We start from the raw sequence: 25,223 nt of genomic DNA, 5'->3' as shown, positions 1-25,223 counted from the left end.
CGCGCCCCAATTGTTGTCGAGAACTTACGGAAACAACCGACTATAATGAATTGTCATAATATACAACTGACAACTAGGGCATAGTTGAACACAGAACGTAAATATTAATTTGGTGGTTATAATTGAACAGGTTTAGGCAACATGCAATTCACATTTTACTGATTCTTAAACAAATAATATTTATTATAATAATAATTCAGTTTTGATACATGGAGTTGATAATTTTACATTAAATTTATTAGGTAGGGGATCTGTCACGAACCACCTATTTTATAGAAGTTTCTCACAGATGGCCCAAGGTTGATCATTTTGTAATTAAAATTCAGAACCCTAGATGGGATTGGATAATTTAATTTAATGTTATACATTGTACAGTTTCTTTTGATGATTTATTACCATTGTGTGGTGCTCGTGTTTTGTGTTTGTACCTTTTGATTATGTATAGTGTTAGTTGTTAATTTTTTGAAATTGCATTCAAGACATTTTAGGTTTAATTACTTAATATGTGACATCTCAATTCATTATGTTCGTATGCCATATTTTATTTAAAAATATATATTTTCTACACATTTTATTCTCAACTTAGTTGTAAGGTAGCAGTATGAACTTCAAAAAATTAAAATTGCACTGTATTAATAAAATTTAAATTTGCCGGTATTTTATGAAGGATGTCATATTGGTAGTTCAGGTTCAGACCCCTAGTCAACGTAAATTTTGTTAGAACAAATAACATTGTCGTGATCCATCTAAATATAGGTGATATGAGGGATTTGTGTAGTTCTTTATTAAAAGTGTTCATCACTAGATGGCAGGATGTTGTTTGTCTGTGATAGGAAACATTATTTTTCTAAAAGTTTTATTTGGTTACGAATAGATGGCTTAAATCTACTATAAATGCAATGAAATTAAATTGTTACGTGCAAAATGCTAGGCGAGGAATAAAATAGGTATTAAAAAATGGCGAATTTTTTATTTTTTTATCGTACAAAATAATAATAAATACATACATATATAATGATAATTTTAATTTTGATACCCTGACCAATTTTGTTTTCCAAATAAAGTTATATTACAATATATACGTAATGTTAGAAAATAAATAATTTCTATTAAAGATAAAAGTGAAAAACCAACAAATAATCCCAGTAAACCTCCAAAGTTAGCTAAGAAGTCAGTGATACCAAAAAGTTCGTTCCTTTCCATTGTCACAAACTGATTTCCTTTGAAGTATATTTGAAACGAGCTTAGATGTTTCCTAAAATATCATTTAATTTAGTCTCCTAAAAATCTCATAGTGTATACTTAGGATTGAGAGGCGGTCGCTTAGGTAGTTTCATTAACAAAAATAAGGAAACTGTAACATTTACTTTCGGTACACTAATCCAATGATAAAATGTCATTCCATACTTGTATATCAAGCTTCATAATATTCGTAACATCCTATGATTAAACAAACAAATGTCATTCATCATTCAGTCATGTCATGAAATATCAAATCTTTAAAAAACATGTAATTTAAGTTTTTACATTTCATCAAAAATTCATACTTATGGGGCAACTGTAAAGTCAACCTTGTGAAATTTAAATACATAACGCCTTTTTTAAGACATGGTTCTAAATTATTTGTTCAGAAGAAAACCGGAGTACAGAACACGGAAACTCCTTTGGTATGTTATTTTTAATTTCCCCTGAAGGATGAGCACCTCAGTAAAACTAATATATTTTTTTCTAATCTTATATTGTGTTTGTAGTCTTCCTTTCAGCTTTTTCTTTGTCTTCTTGACTCCAGCATATTCTTGACGTGTCTTTAAACGTCTTTGGTGGCCGTAATATTTGAGTTTTGTAGTTTCAGTTTTTTCTAGTATCGATTTGGCGTCTAGTATCTTTTTACTTTGTATTTTGTCTATTTTTATACAGTTTTTTAGGTACTTTGTCTCCGCTTCAAAGCATTTCTGTTAGTATCCAGTTTTCGCAGCCAAAAGCAAGATCTAATGTTCACAATTCCATTGGTTTTTCTTAACCATAATCTTAGTTTTATTCTGAAATTTCCTTTCGTCAGCATTATGAAAATTGAATTGGTTCCAAGGTCATTTACCCAACGTACAATTTTGTCGTTCTTCTGTTTGCTCTATTACATCATCCGTTACGATGTGAAATATGACTGAACTCAAAATTTCTTCTTGTCTAACACCTTTCTTCGCTGAATGTTATTGAATCTGTAATACATAATGTTGGTTTTTCGAATAAAAAAGCTCTTTATTACTTGAATTAGTTAGAATTAGTTACTTGTTTATATTTTGTACCCTTGATTCAATTAAAATCACACTTAGACAATGTTTATGTTTAATATTGTGTAATTGGCAATACGTTCGAAATAGACGGCGAGAAATGTCTTAAGAATAATTTTTTTTGTGTAAAATTGTTTTACGTTTTGTTTTCCTGTTGTGGCTGAATTTCCAAAACGCGAGAGCAGCTCCTACGCTAGTCCGGTTACTACAAACATCTCCCCAGAAACAGTATTAGGTCTTAGTCGAACATAGAGAACGTTATTTGTCTTGACTGCATGAATGCGTGTAATGGCGGGTTTACACCCTACGACAAATTGAACGACAAATCGTCGTTGACAAGTTGTAACGATTTGTTGAATATCGCATGTCCGTTTACACGTACCGACTTTTCGTTCAAGTCAGTCAGTATTTTCTCCTGTGTGAGGTGAATTGTGAAGTGCTTTCCAGCAATGGAGGAATTACTGTTATGGTATATGTACATAACTTGCCTTGCAACAAGTGTGAAGAGGAAAAGAAAACCAAGAAGTAAGTGCAGTTTGCAACATATGCGCCTCCTGATGTTTTTGATCGAGAAAATACCAGCGAGGGTGTTACAGTAAAAGGTTTACGATGTAATGCAGAAAAGATGCATCACTTACAACGACGTTCTGGGGGCAAAACTTTGGAAGAAGCCAAAAAAGTTCAAAATGAATTTTGTACCTATTTTAATGGTGAGGGATCAGTGCAGGACAAATTTGCTTTGGATGTGTAACAGACTTGCAAAGGACCAAAATTGCATAATAAATGTATTTAGATATTGACTTTTCACTTAGATTTTAATTTATAAACTGCTAGAATAACAAGTACTTTGTTAAAAGTAAATTATACATTTTGCACATTATATGTATAACGAAATTACTATTATATTTTGTTATTTCCTTATATTACATCCTAAATCATGTTAACATTCCCTGTAATAAACTTACAAAAAAGACCCTAGACCCTGGTTCAAATGGGTAAACCTTATTACTTATTATTTATTTTGTTTTGTTCCCTTTTATATACTGTTCTAAATGAGTTGATTTTTTTGATAACTGTAGATCTGTCTGCTTTTGGGTCGATCTCTTGATATTTTTTCACTAACTCGGCGTAGGCTAAGTCCTTCTTGTTTCTGTCAGAATAATCCTTGCTTTTGGTTTGCCACAAGCATGTAGAGTTTCGGTACAATTCAATGAACTCTAACAGGAACTCCCGAGAGGCTTGACGTAGGTCCGACATTTCACCGAAGCAAACTTATAATAAAAACTGATTAACAACAAAAACTTTTACTCAAAACCAGAAAATACAAAATTTACTACACTGTCTAGATGGCTTCACAACGGCAGAACTGAGGTACTTCGCTCCAAAAATAGAACTGAGGTGACCGATTTGACGGAGTCACCGTTTACACGTTCCGACTTGTCGATGAAGCACTCCGACTTGTCGTTGCAAACCCGAGAAGTTTGTGGAAATTTGCACCAACCTTCCAACCTGGCTCCAACTCAGACAAGTCGTAACGACTTGCGGTTTACACACACCGACTTGCATGCAACGACTTATCGTTCAGACAAGTTATTACGATTTATCGTAACGTGTAAACCCGCCTTAAAAGAATAGTAGTGAAATTTAGACTTTTTTTGTTCTTCTAGTGGACGTGGAGGTTTGTTGGAGTCTTGAAATTGATCTATCTTTATGAACACTCGTTTATTATACGCATTTATTATCTCATGCCTGAATACAAACAAAAATTTCTAGTCAGTCAAGCTTTTAATCATGTTCATTTCAAAACACAATATTTTTTTGTTTTTTAGTTTTTCTAAAGAGCAGATGTATGAGGTAGTAGCAGATATAGAAAATTATAGCAGTTTTTTACCGTTTTGTACCCAATCAAATATAGTAGACCAGAATCAAAGTGAGCTCAAGGTAAAATTGGAAATAGGATTTCCTCCCATTAAAGAAAAATACACCTCGCTAGTAACAATGAATAAACCGAATTTAATTTTGGCCAAAAGTTGCGACGGTGAACTATTTGAATATTTGGAAACCGTTTGGAAATTCACTTCGGTACCTCAAGGGGATCCGATGACTTGTATAGTAGATTTTTCGATCAAATTCAAATTTAAATCTAATTTGTATACGCATGTGGCATCAGTTTTCTTTGGAAAATTAGTCAAGTGTTTGGAAACCGCGTTTATCAACGAAGCTGTCAGAAGATATGGAAGATCATCAACTTGCATATTTGAAATGACCTCACAAGATTGACTTTTACATGTTGTCCTATTCTTTTGATCTAATAAAGTATTGAAACTACTAATTTGGTTTAAATTTCACCTTTTTACCAACTATCCTCTATTGAATCAAAATGCCACTTTAAAAACTTGAGCAGAACTTGATATTTTATTATCAAAATATAACATGGTAACTATTTTAAAATGAAAATCGAAGTCGCAAAGTAAAGATGAGAAAATTAGTGTGAGGGATGAACCTATTATAAATCTATCTGTATCTGGTTCAATATTGGTAAGTTGAGGTATTTTCACACGGCTTCTTTATTTTGTACAATATATTTGTAGCCACTCTGAGGCCTTCTTCTATCAGTTGTGATGCGTTTCAATGTTACGGGTTTAGTGGAAAATGAACGGTTGAGGTTTAATATTTCTATTCCTTTAAAATTGCTTTGCACGTTAAACGAATGGACTATAATTAGATATCTTTAAATAAAATAATCATCGGATGTTATGAATTATTATTAACATAGGGGCCAGGCTCTCACTGCATCGAGACCATGTCCTGCTAATTTCTAATATTCGTTACTCACTTTTTATCATTCATTTCCAATTGTGCTTTCCAGTCCCAAGGAGACTGAGATGTTTCCAGTCGATAATACATTGAGGTGCAAATTGGCATACAGTCACATTTGTCAACTTGATGTTTACCTTCTTTTAACAATTCAATCTTCTTCTTTATACCAGACAACAATAATTCCCCTGAAAGAAAATAATATATTTATATCTCATTCTTCTGCCAATATTTATTTTTATATTCTAATCTTAAATGAGTACCATAGGTGAGTCAAGATCATAATTTGCGTCTGTAAAGCAGATACTTTAAAGCGGTATCACACGGACCACAGTTTAGCGGTGGTACCATTCGTATCTAAACGGTTTGTTCGTGTCCGATTCGTGGTTGTATTCATCACACTTGCAACAATGTCACACCCCGAGCTATTACCTACTATATGGTATAAATATTTGAAAAGTTGAAGCATAGCTCTTACAGAAAGACTTTATTATTGGTATTTATTTTCCACACTGTTGAACTGGAAGTCTATGACTCTTACACGCCTGTAGGCGACCTGAAATTCCGCGAAAACGCGCATTCCAACAAAAGAACTATTCAGAAACTATGATCGATTATGATCTGAATGTTCAGAAACTAACTCAGATCACGTTCACTGTTGTTTGGAAACTGATCGAGTTAATTGCGTCGTAGGATGTTTTCTGCCCTGATAGACGTGTGAGTAAATACCATTAGATAACGGGTTCAGCATAAAAATAACCTATTGGTATTAATTTTTGGTGCAAAATGTGGATGATTCGTTCACTGCCAATTATGAAACGTCTAGAATCTATTTTTGCAATTTAATAAATATCATGAAAATATTAAGTCACTGAAAAATAATACAAATCAAAGGTTTTGCAGATAAAAATTGAACGTGATATTCGAAATCTGTGATCATTCTGGGCTAGGATCCGCAATCAGTTGATGGGTGATCTATCTAATCCAGGTCATAGTTTCCGAAAAGCCCTAAAATTTGTGATTGTGGAATTTGTGTTGAGAAATAATCGATGGGTTGTTCCTACGCGTAAAGTTGAAACTTTGCTAAATGTTAATGCACCACGGAAAAAACTAATTACCTCATTACCTGATTTTTATCATTATTTCTAATATTTTTTTTTCTTTTGAAATGTTTGAAAAGGTGCTTTCCAAAAAATGAGTGATTTGATTCAACGAGTGTTTCGAGTCGGACATAAATTGTAACTTAGAAGATGTCTTGGAAGGAAAACGTGAGTGTTAGTGTTGACAGTATTTTCGATGATAGTCATATTTATTTTGAAATTTATAACTTTTTTGATAGAATTCTAAGGAGTAGGCAAAGATCACAAGACCACAAATAAATAAAAGCGAAACAGTTGATGAGATGTTTATAAATTAGTTTGAAATGCACATCGACGCGTTCAAGCCAAACTGATGATAATAAAAAGAACGAGTAATTTGAGTAAAACGTGTTTCGGAACTATTTTTTCAAAATATTATTTTGAAAAATACAACTATCATAACTAAAAGAGTTAAAAAAATATATAAAAGAAAACCTTTTTAATGATTACTAAAATTACTTATCTTTTACATAATGGTCAATGAATCAGTCTCGATTAGTAACTGGAGTAAACAAATTCGAGGAACTCTGCTTAGTCGAAATTGGTGCTTGCGGGTTTAAATCGACATTGAATGGAAAAGTAGTCAATTTTATGGAATAAATCCAAGGTGCTATGAAGAGAATGCTTAAGTCAAATTAAATGCCACTAAAAATTTTTGAAAAAATGGCGCTTACGTTTATTTTGCTTTAAAGCATCGACATATGCATTAACTTTGGTTTGAAAACTGTCACGGATTCATCTTACTGACTAACTGTTGACGCAACCTTTTAGCGGTAACTAGCGACCATAGATACACATTTCAACCTTCGTAAACGTTCCTATACCATAAGCACAGTTTTTCTTATAGAGCACTGCAATTCGTCGGAAAGCGCATTGCAGTTTTTCGGGAGCCCACTCTATACTCGTGGTCGGGAGACCACAAAAAGTAGCCTATGTAGGACCACTCGTAAGAATCTTATACGAATATTTTCATGATACTTAACCTTACAAAATGTGTAACAAAAATAATTCTCTTACGTTCACTTTCGAAAATGCAGTTGATCTGTGATCCGGTACAAACAGGAACGTGAGGTTCTCCTGAAAATTGGTATTTTTTACAGTTAAATCAACTAAAATCAAAACGGAATAAGCAAATTGTCATATATTGAAAATTATCAAAAAGGAGAAAAAATTGAAAATATTAAATAAATATAGGCCAAAGATATTGGAGTTTCTAGCTAATTCTTATATCATTCAAAAAAATTAGTAATATCACCCTGACACAATCCTGATTTGTCAAGTAAAATATATTAAAAATATTTTTAAATTGATAATATGAAAGTTATCTTATAAATAATGTTGATTTCAAATGTTTATTTTTTTTTTATTATATAATCATACACAAGAAGCCTTGATATCCAAAGTATCGCCCAAAGTTCAGGGCAAGTTCTTCGAGACCTTGGTAAAACCTCTCTTTGAGTTTTGATGCAAAAAATTATCGCATTACATTTTCAGTATCTTGTTTAGCTTCAAATTTATTTCCCACGCAAGAATTTCGCCATCGATCTGAATAATTGGTAATCGGACGGTGCAAAGTCTGAACTAAATCCTTGATTTGTTGGGTGCTCAATACCACCAAATTCCCCGATCTTATTCCACGTAACTTTCGCATGTGGTTTGGCATTGTATACTTCTAAGAGAATCAAGTTTTGGTTACCTAAACTTAGATACCTCTCCATTGAACCTCATACATTAGCTCTATATACCTCAGCATTGATAGTTCGATTATCTCTAAACTTCCATAAATCAATCACACACTCGGATCGACTTCTCTTTGCGATGAGTATGTCGCATTCCTAATTGATGGCATTATATAATTTATACGAATCGCCATTTGCCGAAAAGCATAAAGTGGGAGCCTAATTGTTTTGACTAAATTCATTTCTATTTACATAGAGATTCTTCATCCAACAACGTCTCCATTGTTTAGCCTCCTTTTTGGTAATGAGGTGATCCATAACGATGAAAACGACACTTTTTTTTAATTCTACGGAAGCTGTTTTTCTTTCAACCTCTGATAGGCTATAAATAAAAGACAAGTTCATATAAAACAATAATTTTTATTACCAAAAGATTGATTCACTTACGGTTACTTTTCGATATAATCACCGAAGAGATTGAGGAAGTTGCCGCCAATGAATTCAAGTAGTCCTTGACGTTGGTTTGAAGGTTCTCATTGGTTTGAAACCGCTTCGCACCAAGCCACGTCTTCAATTCAGGAAAAAGATTGAGGCCTGGGTGATAAGGAGTGTATGGTGGATAATCGAAAATGTCCCATCCAAATTGATCAGAACAACTTCAGCTTTCCCTTTCGTTTGTTCTGAATGGCTCTACGTAAAGTTTCACAATATGATTATGGTTCCATAAACTCCACACCTTGTTGGTCCCAAAACACAGTAGCCATGGTCTTTCTGTTGTTGAAGGTTTGTTTGAATTTCTTTCATTTGTTTGGTGAATTTGAATCCAGGTTTCATTCGCAGTCGCGATTGATTTCAAAAAGTTGTCTGCTTCATCATGCACCGCCATCTTCAAACTTTCGACACCATTCACGCACAACACTTTCACTCATGAAGTTTTCCCCATACACCGACTCATTCTCCGATGGATTTCTGCAGGATTATGGTCTTCAGCTTGTAGAAAACTTCGCAATTCACATTTGGCGGGAGTATCAATAATGGTAAACATATTTACGTGGCTGTAGCACAACGCCGACTGATGCCTGAATGTCAACAATGGCGGAGAGTGTAGTGTGAGAAATTCTCAGTCGCCTAGGGCACATGCCCGCTTTCTTCTGCCCGCGTAGTGTCTGCACGGACTGATAGGAGGTTGAAAAACAAACAGCCCTCGTAATTCAGCTATTGGGTAGTACTGAGATCACAAAAATAAGTACAACACAGAGCAAGAATGACCAAACTTGGAAATCTCTTTAGACGCAAATTGTAAATTTCCTTCACGAATTTGCCTGACGTCAGTTAGTTCCTCCACATATACATCACAAATGTTTACATCGACATTTCGTTTACATCTTAGATAATTCGTGTGGCACTATTCGAAAACTTTCATAGATCTTACCTAATACTTTTCAATGGCGTTGTATGTTATCTTTACAATGTCCAAAAGAATTCGATAATCAGCGAGTGCTGGTACTATGTTTGTATTCTACTGCTTCCCTTGTAACCTCAATATTCGCATAGGTGCAATTTCATATTTATTGTACTACTTATTATAAAAACGTACTGCTTCGTCAATAAACAAAGAAATAATGATTAAAATAAATTAAAGAAATTGTAATCTTCATATATTTAGAGAGTAGTCTCAACAAGTTACGACAAGTTTAAATTTAGGCGTAGGAATTTTCACATATGAGAACCGATATTCTACTATGGATAATCCTACATTTATGTTCGATTCTAACTTGATAGCAACGACAAATAAAGAGGAAGCTTGGAAATTGTTTTCAAAGATTTGAAAATTCTGTATTATAATCTGGTGAGTATTAAATTTACTTCCTACATATCCTAAATAAAATAAAAGATAATAATTCGTTTTTTTTATTGCTGCTACTGATACAGTTTTGACATGAAAACCATAAGATGTGGAATGTTTAAATACTAATTGTTTGAATTGTCGTCTGATAATGTTAAATAATATTTTGTATTATTTGCAAATTTATCGTTAGAGAAATAAAATGCTTTCGCCATTAGTGCATATTATGGTAAAAACATTTAGATAGCGTTTTATTTTCCAAAACACTCATGCAATACTCGTACAACTACGAGGGCTGCTACTTAAGTTGCTTACAGATATTTCTTGATAAAAAAATAGAATTAAATCGAAAATCTTTTCGTGCGATAATTTGCTATGACTTTCAAAGTGGATTAAACCAACAGTAGCAGTGAGCCGATCATCTCGCTTCGACTTCTGTTGATGAAGCACTATCTGGAGCCACCATTCAGTTATGGTCGCACTTCGCTACAGGATTCATTTCGTAAAGGTCGTCCAAAATCTGTTGTTGTGCCAGAAAACATCGATGCTGTGCGTAAACTGATATTGCAACATCGTCATGTGGCATACCGTGAGATTGAAGCATAGTTGGGCGTTAGTTTCACTCGCATACATTCAATATTGCATGAACATAAGGCTATCAACAAGATTTGTTCGTGTTAGATATCGCATAATTTGATAATCGCTCAAAAAAGCTTGTGTCGATTGGTGCAAGGTTATGCTGAAAAGATTCAATCCCGGGGCTCCAAAGGACGTCTCTAAGACCGTGAAATATGAACCCGGAGCTGAATAACAATCGACTGTATGGGTCTTTCAAGACGAGTCAAATCCAACAAAAGCTCTTCGCGCACGAAGCACTTCGTAGCAAATAGTCGCCTGTTTTTTCGTAATAACTGGACATGCTGAATGCCACCGTTCAATTCGAGGAACGTGAAATGGTTAATTCTGAATGTTGAACCAACATTTGATCGCCTGAAGTGTTTGAAAAATCAGGGAAACCAATAGAAAAAAACGAATTATCATCCACCACGAAATTTTACATATCAGTTCAAACAAAAACGTTTTACAACAGTCAAAACTTCGAATTGATGGGTCATCCACCGTACAGTCCTTGTTTGGCACTCAATGATTTCTTCTTGTTATTTTTCTACAACCGAAAAGGGGTTGGTGTTTTCAAATCACATGTTTTGGAGGTTTTGGTAAAGCGATATCCAATTATAATTATTTGTTTTAATTTGTCTATCTCATATCTTAAGTGGCAACCCTCTTATTTATCTACAATCTACAATTATCAAAATATCTGTTACCTCAAGTATAATTAAATTTTTGTATATACTAAAAAATAACGTTTTTTTAAGGTTAGATAGAGAGAAAGGGAGAATAAAATAAAACAGAGTAGTAAAAAGGAATCGAGGGAGCATATGAGTAGAGAAATGACTTGAAAAATAGGCTAAATAAAGAAAAACGATTTGTGGGAATAAGCTTCAGGATAACGAGAATTTGTCGAATCGTGACTTGAAAATTTCTCAGTTATTACTAGTTTGGACCTTTTTAAAATATTTGGATTGATGAACAACATATTGAACTTATTTATGTCAATGTTGCCTCAAGTATTCTTTGATCACTCCTAGATTCATTTTGGAATGGAAGAAATAACAAATCACTCATATTTCCAGTTGTTGAGTCGATTCAGTTTGAGCGAATTGTTTAAAATAATGTTGGGTTCGACTATTTGAGGAAGATATTTTTTATACGTTCTCAAACAAACTTACGATTAGTAAACAAATCCACACAACATTTATATTTTCTCACTTGGCATATAAAAATCGATACATTGACATTTTTCTAGTGTATAATTCGTTTTGCATTCAATCTGACAATCCATCTGAGTGTAATTTTTGAAATATCTGAGTTTTTTCTCATCTGGCAAATAGCAATTTCTTTTTTTCGGTGAATACCTACAACAAATTACATATTATATCAAAGAGTGAGTTTTATGTATGGAACGCCTCAATTATCTCGGAAACGGCTTTGTGCACAAGGGTCTTGTGATACGGCCTTTTTCCGAAAAAATGATGAACTTTATTATTTCAAACGGATCACTCTGTATATTTTTCGCTTTTTGAAATCCTTAATGCCATGATTTTGCAGTTATAGCTAACTTTACAGTATCTCCATCAAAGTTACAATAAATATTGTACATTTAGATGGCTACGATTGAGTAAACTCGTTTAATTTGGATATTCTTCAATAACTTATGTGTTAATACGAATCTTGTAATAAGTTAGTAAGTTAGTAAAAAGTTTAACGAAACTGGTACAGTAAAATATTTATCCAAATCGTGGCGCAGAAAACCTACAACAACTGAAGACAAATCTTTAAATGCTTATGTCATGTTAGTAGATTCACATTTGTGAAGTAGAAAAATTACGAATTTTAAAGAACATACAGTAAAGGCGATTACAACAGATGCTAAAAATGTTGTCCATTCACTTCAATACTACAAGCCATGCAATTTTTAAAACTTTGCAATACATGCTGCAACATCCCTGACTGCACCATTCTTCTTATCTCTGTGGTAATCATATCTTTCAATTTTTGAATATTGGCAGGTTTTGTTTTATAAACGATGCGATGTTTTTCAAGTGACCACACAGGAAAATATTTGAAAATATCAAATCTATTGTCCAATAAATTTAAATACGCCGGACCATTTAAGTTACCCTCAATGAAAAAGAGACAAATTATTTTGTCGTCTATTATACCAGTCCATAAATTCAGTTTGTCGGTGTGGGATTCACACATCCAACGAGGATTGTTACGTGACCAGTATCTACAATTATGCCGATTGACGTTTCCTTTAATTCAAATGTGGCCCAATCGCAAAACATAACATTACTTGAAAAATTTAGATCGTTTTGATTTCCATCATTAGGTCTGCAAACTCTTCACGTCTATCAAAATCGTCATCTGACAAATCTTGAACCAACGTTACATTGTATGAATAGAATTTATTGTTGCGTTTATGTTTGCGAAATATCAAGTTCCCTGGATATTTGTCCAGTACTCAAATATGGTTAGGTATTCTGTAATTCTACTCAGCTAGTTGAACCGATGTTTAAGTTAAACCGATGAAAATTTGACCAACGAGAGTCTGCTGGAGATGGAAATTGTGTGTACATTTTCATTGTTGCAGGACGTTACCTTGACCTTGACTGAAGGTGTTTTAGTATGAAGTTTGGAATTGATACGTATATCTATGTTGTTAAATGATTTTAAAATAGTATTTATTAAGCTAGACTAAAATAAAGGGTCTTAGACCAGTGGTGGATTTACCAGCAGGCTGAGTAGGCCATAGCTTATGAAGGAAGCTTTTGTTGAAAACTTTTTTAATTCGATTTACAAAATTTCTTTTTCATCTTTACGAATCACTCCGTGAGTTTTTTATAGCTGAACATGAGAATTCTAACCAAGTTTCCTTGTGATAGTTCTCACAAGATTTACAATTACTAATTGTGCAATATAACAGAATGTATTAATATATACAATTTTTGTGGTAAATATGGGTACAATTGGTTTTTAACACGTTGAACACCGGTGCGGTTTATAGGCCCGTAACTGAACTTTCACAGCAGCCCAGAACGGTCCTGTGGACTGCACGATGTATTTTATTTCCTTTGCTTTCTTCAATACAATTCAAATAATATTTGATTAATTTTTTTTATTTGTGTTACCTTCACGTTACCTTCATCTCATGAAATATTTTTCAAATCACATCGCAATCACAGCATAAATCATCGTTCAAAGGATAAATAAGCAAAAAAAATGTTTTTCCATACTTCAAGTAGAGTGTACATTCAAAAAAATATAATTAAAATATTTATTTCGAATAAAAAGGGCCCCGAGGAAAGTTTTCCCTCGGGCCCCATGAACCGCACACACAAAAACATAATTTTTCACACTTTTTTATTTCAAATAAGATTTTCCTTTATTTGTCCTTGGATCCAAAACTCCATCTGGAGTTTAAAAACACAAAAAAGATTTGGGCTCAGGGCAAAATTTATCAAGGTTGATTGGGGCTCAACGTGTTAACCATGATTTAAATAGGCGCTGAATTTGGAAAAATATATTGTGACCATATAGCAGCTACAGATTTGAAAAATAATGTTTGTCATATAGAAAGAAATTAAATTTGTCTTTTTTATTCACGTTCCTAATGAGATTCGACCTATTAAAAATAGGATTCTATGCAGCATTCACGAACCATTGAGCTAACAAGTTTTATTTTACAAAAAATCGTTATGAAATTTGTGAAATCAAGTTAATTTGATTGAAAATTTTTTGCTCCAGTATAAATCCAATGAAATCAATTAATTTGCAGTCATCTTATTGAAATCAACCAATCAATACAACATTATACTGTAAACAGATCCCATGGGTTTCTTATAAAATGTCACGATTTGCTTGACGAGAATATTAATGAAAGTAAAAGAATGTATGGAACGCCTTTATGGGCTTTTGAAATGATAGAAACTATCGACGTTGATTTTAAAGGATTGGGCTGTGAACATGAGAAGAAAAGATGGTGCCTACAGAGTTCCAAGAAACTACGGTCAAAACCATGTGGAACCTAACAAGTAAGCTGTTACAAGAAAAATTTTACAAAGAAATGAAAATAACCTATTCAAAAGTGCATTTCAACAAAAGCGAGCTGCCTGCGATTCAATACAATGAAAACTGCAATCAGATCCATGTAAAAGAAAACAAAATTCGACAGCGTTCCGTAGAAATAACGATAATGATAGATTTATAGAAATAAAATACCCCTAAAGGGCTGCAAAGGAAATTATATGCTTGGCTGACTTTTTCTGTATCGAATCAAACAACGATAGTTCTGTAACACGTTGAATTTGACCTTGTATTTAGCAGGACTTGCCAAGGTGGTTAAAAAATGTGTGTTGCCAAAAAAGGACCCAAATATTAAAATCAACAGATCCTAAGAATGAATCGTCGCTGGAAATCCGAAGGTGATCACTGGTATTATAATATGACATTGGAAGAAATTCGATTCAAAATTGGACAAAATCGCTTGCCGAAGCAAGTTGCTTGAATACCAAGAAAAAATAAATACTAATCACTCCAATAGATCGAACGCGGTTAGTCGATTGGTTAAAAGTGGTGTACAAGAGCTTATGAAAATTAGGGGCCACAACAATGCCAACTTAATAAAACCCCACTTGAATATTGTGAAGAACATCATAATCAAATTATTAACAGCATGCAGATTGGAAATACATCTTCATCAGTTATGGAAACTAACACGTCTGGATCTTCACTTTTTGTTGTTTTTGTTTTTTGTTGTTCTTCTGTTAATCACACCTACAGCGTCGGTCTGTTTCCAAACGACAAGCTTTGGAAATTTTTTCGAACAATTATCAATGTCGTTGGGTTATTACTACTGAAAATTCTATTATATTTTCATTGCACAACCCTCTGGAATCGTTCTGCGACACATACGCTACAAACTCATCACGTTCTGGAGCAGACGCCATGTTTCGGAGCGCTTTTAATTTGTGCTAGGTACGTCCACATTTACAATTTAATGTAACACTTATTAAGTTCAATAAAAGCAACCAAAATAGCCTCTGTTTTGAAAATATACCTGTCTTAAACTAACAAGACATAGAAGACAACAAGACAAGACAGCGAACGCTCAACATGTTACCGATCGTTACCGTTACCGATAGCATTGTATAAAGAATATTCTTTATACAATGCCGATAGGCATAACGCTACTGCTACGTACCGGTAGCGGAAGTGATCGAGAACGAGTTGAAGATTCGTTTTTGATATGTATAACTCTTTTACTCAGATATTATATTTGGTTTAATTGATGATCCACCTTTTTGTTACACCCTATACCTATCGAAAAAGTGAAAAGTTATACCGCCTTATAGCTTCCGCAGTAGTTGTTATTTCTGGTGTAATTGCTGCAACCACAACTTGATCTAGAGGTACCCGAAAATGTTGTTGTCTTACACGTGGTATCCGGCCTGGATCGCTGATTTCAATCTAAAAATATACAAGACGACAAGAAATTCATTGAAAAAATCAAATATATTATAAAGCACGTCGTATATGTGGTTATTTTGAGATAATAATTGGTTGACTCCTAAAATCATGTTGTTAGAAAGCGTTTTATCCAGTATTTTCAGTTATTTGTTGATTGTTGTTGATCAACAAGACATATTCTTCAAAAACACGATAGATTAGCTAAAGTTTTGCTTACCTTAAATCCTTGTATTGAGGATCCACAAGAATAATCAAGATCTTCATCTTTAACAGTTAGTACTCCTTCTAAAGAAAAAATGGCACCTGCATAAAGAGCTCTCCTTGGGTAAGTTATAGCCTCATCGTTAAGTGAATATCCGTGGACTATACTCCAATTTGATTTTTTAGTTTTGTGGAAGTCTTTATAATGGACTCTAAAATAATCAAAAACTAATATTGTAGCTATTTTAGGCCCCTTTCACACCAAACGAATCCGAATCAATCTGGATCACTCCGAATCAAGTAGAATCTGATTCGTCATCTCCACTCTTTCACACCAGCTGAATCAACCTGAATCTATAAAAATCCTTTCATCTTCTTTTTGTTTTCCTTCTTTTAGTTGCTTTTGAGCTATTTTGAGCTATTTCTCTCCACACAGAAGATATGAGATTTCTGTTGCTGTGATTTTTATCACTGGCGTCATAAATCGTACTATTTTCTTTAACTTTTAAAATTAATAACTCCACGTCCACCTCGTATGGTTGTTGATTCAAGACTGACCGGACGAGGAATCTTACAGGTTGAATCAAATGCGACCTCGAATCAAACCTGATTGAACCAGATTCGTCCGGTCTGAAGAGTCCCTTCACATATAAACAGAGCGCCCAAAGCCGAATCAGTCAATCAGATTCAACTTGATTCGGATTCGTTTGGTGTGAAAGGGCCCTTATAGCTGGAAATGAGAAGCAAATATAAATTTATCTTAGACAGAATTTATTACTAACAACAAAATTCGAAGGGGAAAGATTGATTTATCAAAATATACAAGATTAAAGGATTACATAAAAGTTAAACTTATATCCATCAAAGTATTGCTTTAGCTATCAATGCGATTATGACGACGTTTAATCAATGACTGGAAGTTTTTTAAAATAGAGAAATATCGTTTAATTTAAAAAAAATTATTGCTTCTCATCAGGTTTAGTTCGGCCAGATCGGCAGCCGTGAAGCCGTTGAGCACATAGGCTTTCAGATAGGCCCGTCGTGCTTCACTTGACGTTTCCAAAGTTCTATGTCCTTTGAGAAGCCGCTCTACAGATCGAGAGTACACAGTTTTTTTATTAGACATTTCTAAATTAATATTGACTATGGAAGAGCGTGTAATTAGAAATTCAAACTTAACATGGGAGCACATTGTATTTATTGAAAAGTCAGTCAGAGGTACGTTGCCATATAGTGAAAAGTAATAGGTTTCTTCTAACAGTATGGTCTGATCATGTTTCGTACACCACTCATGACTTGACACAGCTAGGGAAAAGAAGAAAATCATCATATTTGTTTTCATTGGACCATTCACTCTTATCTCGACTATCAACTAAATAATCTCTTCCTCTTAAAAATATTTAACAACCTTATAAAGCACGATACACGATCTTATTTTAGAGTATGCAGTCCGAAATCATTTAACATATTTTTGTTCGTGTCGAACTAGTACTGAACAAGCTCAATTTGTTGTTGGAACGTATAACTTTTTGTTAATTACTCGAACTTGATAATGTTGGAGCCCAATTTGCATGTCTCGCATGATCCAATAATCTGCTAGAACAAACCTAATCAGTCAACTGTGTCCCGGGTAATTGCGAGATATCGTGAAACCAAAAGATATGGTAGAAGGTCATCGCAGGGTCAACTATCGACTTGCAGATAATTGATTTCTTCAACAAGAATTAGCTGAAGCTTAAAATGTACGAATAATTTGACAAACTTTTAAATAAATGTTAGAATTACAGTCAGACACTGCTTCTCAGTTGACCAGGGAACTGGGGCAGCTGGGATAAAATTGGCACTAGAATAAGCAAACTGGAATATTCCATATTGGGGTTAATAATAGGTAATCTTGTGATATCAAAGTTTACGAATATCAAACTGGACGTTCATAAATCGTTTTTGGATAAATGCATGCTCAGAACATATTCTGAGCAAAGCAAAGGTATTAACTATCGAGATCCAAGCTATTCGCTTAATTCCCTTTAATGTGGACTTTTGTGTTTAATACATCATGAAGCACGCCATAAAACACAACACAAACAATCACGCTAGTATGTAATTTGTGATTGTATCTGTTATTATGAATGAATTATTGGGTGAATAAAAAACTATCTAAAATACTCATACAATTAAAAATTATAAATTGAATACTTGCACCGTATCTTTGAATAATTGATCTCGATCTAAAATGTTGAATGAATAGCATATGCCCTCATCAGTAATGATTGGAGTAAATATTTCCGAACAATTTTCCACGTATCCCATATATTTACATTTGGATATGGTTTTGAAGAAATCTGGCTGTACCTATAATATAAATAATGATCAAAGAAAAATAGTAAGCCTAAACAATGATCAATCCGTGATCAGCGCGTGAACATCCTGGGCGAAACGCGACGCAGTATCGTTATTAGTCCAGCTCAGTGATACCATAATATACCACAAATAAAAAGCCGCGTGGGAGTGGCGAGTGCCGCGTCGGTGAAGAAGTCGTTAAATAAGGTGTAGTACAGGGACGGCATCGTATAATCATACTGCAGTAAGATTGTTTATATTTGTATGTTGCCTAATTTACTTGAATATGACACGGAGACAGATGATGATGTTGTTTATATTAGCTATAAACCGCCTAAGAAGAGAACTGAAAAGCTTCATTATTACCAAATTATGATAAGACTGTTGCTGAAGTTATTTCCAAAACGGAAAATATTTCCGTAGTATCTTCTTCAAGTGTCTATCGGAATAAAACATCTAAATTTTCTGACTTTAAATCTTTTTTATGAAGAATTACATTTAATAAGTAAAAAAACTGTAGTCAACATGTCCAGGCAAAGTTTGAAACCAAAATGTGGAATATAGACATTGTCATTGATGTGCAAGTTGAACCCCCTTATTATAAATGTTGACGACAGTCAAGCTCAATGTCATCTGATGGAAAATAAGAAAATGTGTTTATTGAGCTACAAAATGAAGATTTTATTTATTATCTTTCGATTACTGTATTCCATGTTAGCAATAAGAGGCTATACATAATCATTGAAAATTCGAAAATTTTTATATCTGATTATTTAATAAATGTGTTTCATATTCCACTTTATATCTATTCCAAATTTCACGTTTATATTGTATATTTTTGTTATAATAATTGTGCAAACTAATCATATTTTATGTTATTAATCTGCTGCATCAAACCGTAAATTATTTCTTAAGTGCGGAGTGCGGTCCTGTTACATGCTCGGCTTTGGCGTTTTCAACCCCGATCACGTGCAGTATGCGTGGATATGTTTTGATTTACTATTTTTCATCGATAAATAGACTTTAATTCTATAACTTATTAAAAAAATAAACAAAGTTTTGATTATTTTAAGGTTGTCCTTACCGAATCAAGAAAGGTGTGAATATCTTCTTTAGCGGCACGATCTGCCAAAGTACTTTTAAAACTAATGTTATTATCTTGTCTACATGCCAAAGTGACGTATCCAAATTTCAATTCTCTAAAACATCAATATGTATTTATGACTAATTCTAATAATGAAAGTCCTTAATAAAACATTTCTTTATTAGAATTTTGAAAAAATATTGCTATTTTCCCGAAAAAATGCTATTTGAAACCAAATATAATTAGTAGGAATTTGCTCCGTTCATTTTATTTTTATATCTATTTTCAGGTCATTAATAATGCTGAAAACAAAATTAAAACTTGCGTACAATAATACTTTTTTTAGTCCTATCATGAATTCAATAAATATTCAAATCTTCACCTTAAAATCAATTAAACTAACATTATATTGTTTTCTAAATGTCCCCAGTCATCTTACAAATAAATACAGTTGAATCGCTATTTAAATTACAAGAGGAAAAGTTGTTAAAAATATGTGTGATAAGTCCTGTAGACATTGAATATGGAGGGTCGAATCTTTTCATAAGTATCAAACGAAGGACTAAGAAAATCATCCATGAAGGAAAAGCGTTTCTTCTGCTTATCCTCAAGTCATTAAGCAAATTATTTGATTTCCCTTACAATTCACTTTATCTACAACTAGTACTGAATAAGCTCAATTTGTTGTTGGAACGTATAACTTTTTGTTAATTACTTGAACTTGATAACGTTGAAACCCAATTTTCATGTCCCGCATGACCAAATAATTTGCTAGAACAAACCTAATCAGTCAACTGTGTCCCGGGTAATTGCGAGATATCGAGAAATCAAAAGATATGATAGAAGGTCATCACAGGGTCAACTATAGACTTGCAGATAATTGATTTTTGAGGCAGTAAACTTTACAAAGACATGTAACGGCAAGACTCCTTCAACAAGAATTAGCTGAAGCTTAAAATGTACGAATAATTTGACAAACTTTTAAATAAATGTTAGAATTACAGTCAGACACTGCTTCTCAGTTGACCAGGGAACTGGGGCAGCTGGGATAAAATTGGCACTAGAATAAGCGAACTGGAATATTCCATATTGGGGTTAATAATAGGTAATCTTGTGATATCAAAGTTTACGAATATCAAACTGGACGTTCATAAATCGTTTTTGGATAAATGCATGCTCAGAATTCAGGATTTATTTGGAAGGTATTAACTATCGACATCCAAGCTATTTGCTTAATTCCCTTTAATGTGGACTTTTGTGTTTTATACATCATGAAGCACGCCATAAAACACAACACAAACAATCACGCTAGTATGTAATTTGTGATTGTATCTGTTATTATGAATGAATTATTGGGTGAATAAAAAACTATCTAAAATACTCATACAATTAAAAATTATAAATTGAATACTTGTACCGTATCTTTGAATAATTGATCTCGATCTAAAATGTTGAGTGAATAGCATATGCCCTCATCAGTAATGATTGGAGTAAATATTTCCGAACAATTTTCCACGTATCCCATATATTTACATTTGGATATGGTTTTGAAGAAATCTGGTTGTACCTGCTTCTCAGTTGACCAGGGAACACCGTGCAACTTTATGTACCACAAACAAAGGCTTGAGACCAAACTTATATCATATCAAATGTACTACAGCATAGTATCCTCGTTATTGATAATTTATTTTAGCACACTGTGTAATTTGAGCAATTTCCTAAACAGATTTTCTAGATTTTCTGGAGCCTTTACCATCTATTATTAAATCTTCCAATCTTCTACAATCTTCTGGTGCGGAATAAAAGGAAAAATTAAGTTAAAAATCTATAGGACTCTAATAAGACTAATCATAACTTATGGCAGTGAATGTTGTGTGATGACACTTAAAGACCAAAAAAGATTAAGAACATTTGAGAGAGAAATCATCTGAAGAATATATAGATGAATTAGAATAAACGAAGAAGACTGAAGAATAATGAAAGCATCGTTCATTCGAGTAATGAAAGCCCAGAAGCTGAGATGATTTGGCCACATTCAAAGAATGCCTAAGAGAATCAGGAATGCCAAAATACACAGTAGTAGAAAAAGAAGCAGACCCCGTATCAGATGGGCTGATCAAGTTCATCAACAAATAATAGAAGTGACAAGATGAAGAACAGAACAGTTTGGAGGTGAATTGTCGAGGACGCCAAATCTCACACCAAGCTGCCAATTGATAAGGTAAAGAGATAGTACATTTTATGTTTTTTAATTCAAATAAACATGTATTTGATTACAATTTGTTTTCTTTCTTTCTTTCTTTCTTTCTTTCTTTCTTGGAAAAGTACAAAAATTGATATAGTATAGTAAATAAGTATAGTAAAATGATAATGCGTCTGCTTTTTAAGACATAACATTTTTACTGAAAAGGACAAAAATATGTCTCAATGACTCAAGATCACATATTTCATAAAACTGTTTGTCTCAAAATTAAATAGCGATTCACTCACAACATCAGTCAGATTTTTTTGGGTAATCCTGTATATAAACTTAAATGAGCATATATACTTACTCTAGCTCAGTCAAGCTTTCTCCCTTAATTTTTTTCCCTAAATAGTAGGAATAGTTGAATTTGGAAGGGATCGATTTAATTTCGGGACAGATAGTAACCGCTGGAAAAGGCACCTGCCAATTTGGTGTATCGATTGTAGCAAAACTAACAATTACTGGTGTGTTCTGCCATTTACCATAAGCACTGAGCACCAGTTTTGTACATATGTACAACGAAACGACCATGCTTATCGCCCACCATATTCTAGAAATATTGAAATTTAGAATAATCAAACTTGTCGGAGATTCATCGAATCAAGTTGAAGAAAATTATGGGATAAATTCATTATTTCGGCTACTGCGCATCTTTATTACAAATTTCGAAACTAAACTCTCCGAATGACAGTAAAGGTGGGTTCACACGGAGTCGTAAACGGTCGTTATTACTCATGTTGGAGTGAACACGACCAGTTTCTAGCGTATATACAGGTATTTGTTTCGATTTTTGTACGAGTGAAATAATAAAATTTGTTATAGTTCATAAATAAATTAATACGTTTTATTTATATATAATAAAAATTATTTCCTACGTCAGCATTCAAAATGTCAGTGTACAAAATGAATACAAAACAAACAAATCAGTTTGTTGAATTGAATGGCGATGCGGCATGTTTGTGGAAAATCTCATATTGGTGTCTTCTTTTTGAATCGCTACTTTTATTTTACTGAGCAAATATGAATGTAGACTTGGATCCATTTTAAAAAAGTTTCTATAGCCACTTTGATTTTTCAAAGATAGTTCTCGACATATATTATTAGTAGCACCAAGAGTATTTCGTTTCTTTTATCCAATCACGGACCCACACACGTTTTTTTAACATTCTTTAAACGTTGTAATCCATTAATTAAACTTACTACAAACAACTAGATGTTTGCGGCGGTTCGTTTCAGGTCGCGACGCATTTTAAACACTAATTCGTGTGAACTGGAGGTCGTATACTATCGCTCGTGAAAATTAGGTGCGACATGCGCAAAACTAGTAGTATTTTCGCCCAGTTTACGACGTGTGAACTTGCTTTAAAGGCTTGAAAGGTCTCTAAATTCTCTACCCAAAAGTGTTATCGTTTTCAAATTCCTTGTAACATTTAAGATAGAATAAAATAAAATCATATAATCACAGAAATTTTCTAGGATTGAATTAAAAAACTAAAATATAAATAACGCAAAATGTGATAAAATGTAAAACAGTAATGTAATGTCTCTCTTATAATTTATTTAAACTGCTTCTAACGGTTGGGTGAGCTATACACACATTTCTTACTTAATTTATTTATTAACAAACACTAAGTATTCGAAACTAGTCACTATTCACTATACACCAATGTATAACACTACACTTACTAATTCTTAATATATTAATTTATTTAAACACACCGTTCACTTGTCTATCCCGATGTATTCGGGATGACATCAGATTATTCACTGACTTATTAGCTTATAAACAAACTAATATTTATACCAAAAAGAATTTCTCGAATAATTCTAGAAAGTAATCAAACGAAATAAATTACAACGTCTTTCTAGACATTAGTTCCAAGAAAATAATAAAAACATATCACCGCTGTGGTAACAAAAAGTAAACAGCCTTTCCGAGAAGTTTGCACTCGATGCGTTCACCAAATTTTAGCCTCTTTCATCATAACTGAACAGTATTGGCTTCACGGCACATATCGTGGACGAGTTCGTAACAGTAAAAAGAAGAGCTACGAAAATTAATGAAGTATGATCACCGCAAACGTATCATTCTAATCTTACGCTTTTTCAGATACAGCTACCAATTTAGTCCGATAGCGGTTAACTTTGTCGAGTAGTCAGTATCCACTAATAATTTTTGGTTCAGATTAGTTTAGTGCAAGTCTCAAATAGTGGTATCAAAATGGATATGCAAAGACGTCGTACGGAATTAAATAAAGCTATAAAAAGTGTTATGAATATTATTTTAGAAAGTGATTATTGGGAGGTTCAATTAAAATTTTTAAAGAGGTAAAATCAAAAAATTAAATTAATTCTGTGCATTTTGAAACCATTTTATCGTAGGTGTCAACAGAATCAGTCCCGGTGCCGAATTTTTTGGATTCCTATATATTTTTCAGCTCTTACGAATATGTTGATCTCATACATTTTATTTTGATGTTAAATTTAGCCATAGTCACGACTTTTTCCAAATTGGTATATGCGGTTTGTTTCGCTTGCCTGCTTTTATACAATTCACTTTTCATGTTCAATTATTGAATTTTTCGGTCCAGTCAACTTGATTAGGATCTGATTGTTCGCAAACTAACCCATCACATATTTCTGGAATCATTTCTGATAAATTTGCTTTCGAGATTATAAATGCTGTAGGCTTCGCAAACTGTTGACATAGCTTGAAAATATAATACTGCCTGCAACTTTGTAGAGGCTGGAATAGCATCTCTTCTCTTAATCCTTATACGTTTAGGTTTTTGTATATACTGCTAGTTTCGTTAGTAAGAAGTGATAATATTGATCGAAGAAGATTTTGATTTGTAACTTGCCGTTTTCGGTTCATTTTAATAATCGCTACAATTTTTTGAATACCAACTACTGATACTCGACTTGCTGCTAATCGATTTCAACTAAACACTAGCCCGTGTAAACGATTGTTTTCACTCGACTTGATTGAGCAAACTCTACTAATTAACTTGACTTGTGTGGATAGTAAATACATTGGACGTAATTTTACTCTACTAAATCACTGGCTGGGTCTGAACCAGAGTTCAAATTAAGCTGTCTTCCAGCTTTATGTAATATATCAGTCGTGATCGAATTACCTCCAGATATTGCGTTAGTAATATGGTGATCCTTCATCTTGCGGAAACTATATCGCATTTAGAGGAACCTGGTTTCCTGGATAGAAATTTGCCAATGTTAAAATGACACAATTTTGAAGTAGTGCTTAATAATGATCAAACAATCAAATTGCCCTCAATGAAAAAGGAAGCATCGATATGGTTTTCAGGCATCCCTGTCCAAACATCTAATTTTCGAAGTTATTGCGTGTATGTTGTCCGATCTAATGAAGTTAAGTAGAAAAGTGTAGTCATAAGAAAACATGACGTCTTCTAATTGGATAATACTATCATCCAACATCCAAGTTATATCAAAACGTCTTCCATGATCTCATGCCT

The 25,223-nt window shown here is 33.3% G+C and overlaps 1 protein-coding gene across 1 annotated transcript; it reads right to left on the bottom strand.

Moving 5' to 3' along the window:
- Positions 1-969: 969 nt before the first annotated feature.
- Positions 970-22,400, bottom strand: LOC130443990 (pickpocket protein 28-like). Its single transcript, XM_056778934.1, has 9 exons — positions 22,037-22,400; positions 19,485-19,599; positions 18,261-18,412; positions 16,077-16,272; positions 15,735-15,859; positions 11,600-11,745; positions 7,262-7,321; positions 5,125-5,293; positions 970-1,255 (listed from the first exon to the last, which is right to left on the bottom strand). The coding sequence occupies exons 1-9, from the start codon at positions 22,258-22,260 to the stop codon at positions 1,024-1,026; spliced, it is 1,419 nt and encodes a 472-aa protein (XP_056634912.1). The 5' UTR covers positions 22,261-22,400; the 3' UTR covers positions 970-1,023.
- Between the last annotated feature and the right edge of the window lie 2,823 nt (positions 22,401-25,223).

Source organism: Diorhabda sublineata, chromosome 5, assembly GCF_026230105.1.
Source record: "Diorhabda sublineata isolate icDioSubl1.1 chromosome 5, icDioSubl1.1, whole genome shotgun sequence".
Taxonomy (NCBI): Eukaryota; Metazoa; Arthropoda; class Insecta; order Coleoptera; family Chrysomelidae; genus Diorhabda; species Diorhabda sublineata.
Note: the sequence above shows the minus strand (reverse complement) of the source record. Positions and strands in the feature narration are given on the sequence as shown.

Bases quoted from the DNA above. Each gene is read 5' to 3' on its own strand.
- LOC130443990 (XM_056778934.1), bottom strand. From the start codon at position 22,260: ATGGTCGTTTCGTTGTACATATGTACAAAACTGGTGCTCAGTGCTTAT. The intron at 19,600-22,036 runs GTAAGTATATAT...TTGATGTTTTAG, and splicing joins GAAAGCTTGACTGAGCTAGA to AGAATTGAAATTTGGATACG. The intron at 11,746-15,734 runs GTATAACTTTTC...AATTTGTTGTAG, and splicing joins ACTGCGGAAGCTATAAGGCG to GTATTCACCGAAAAAAAGAA.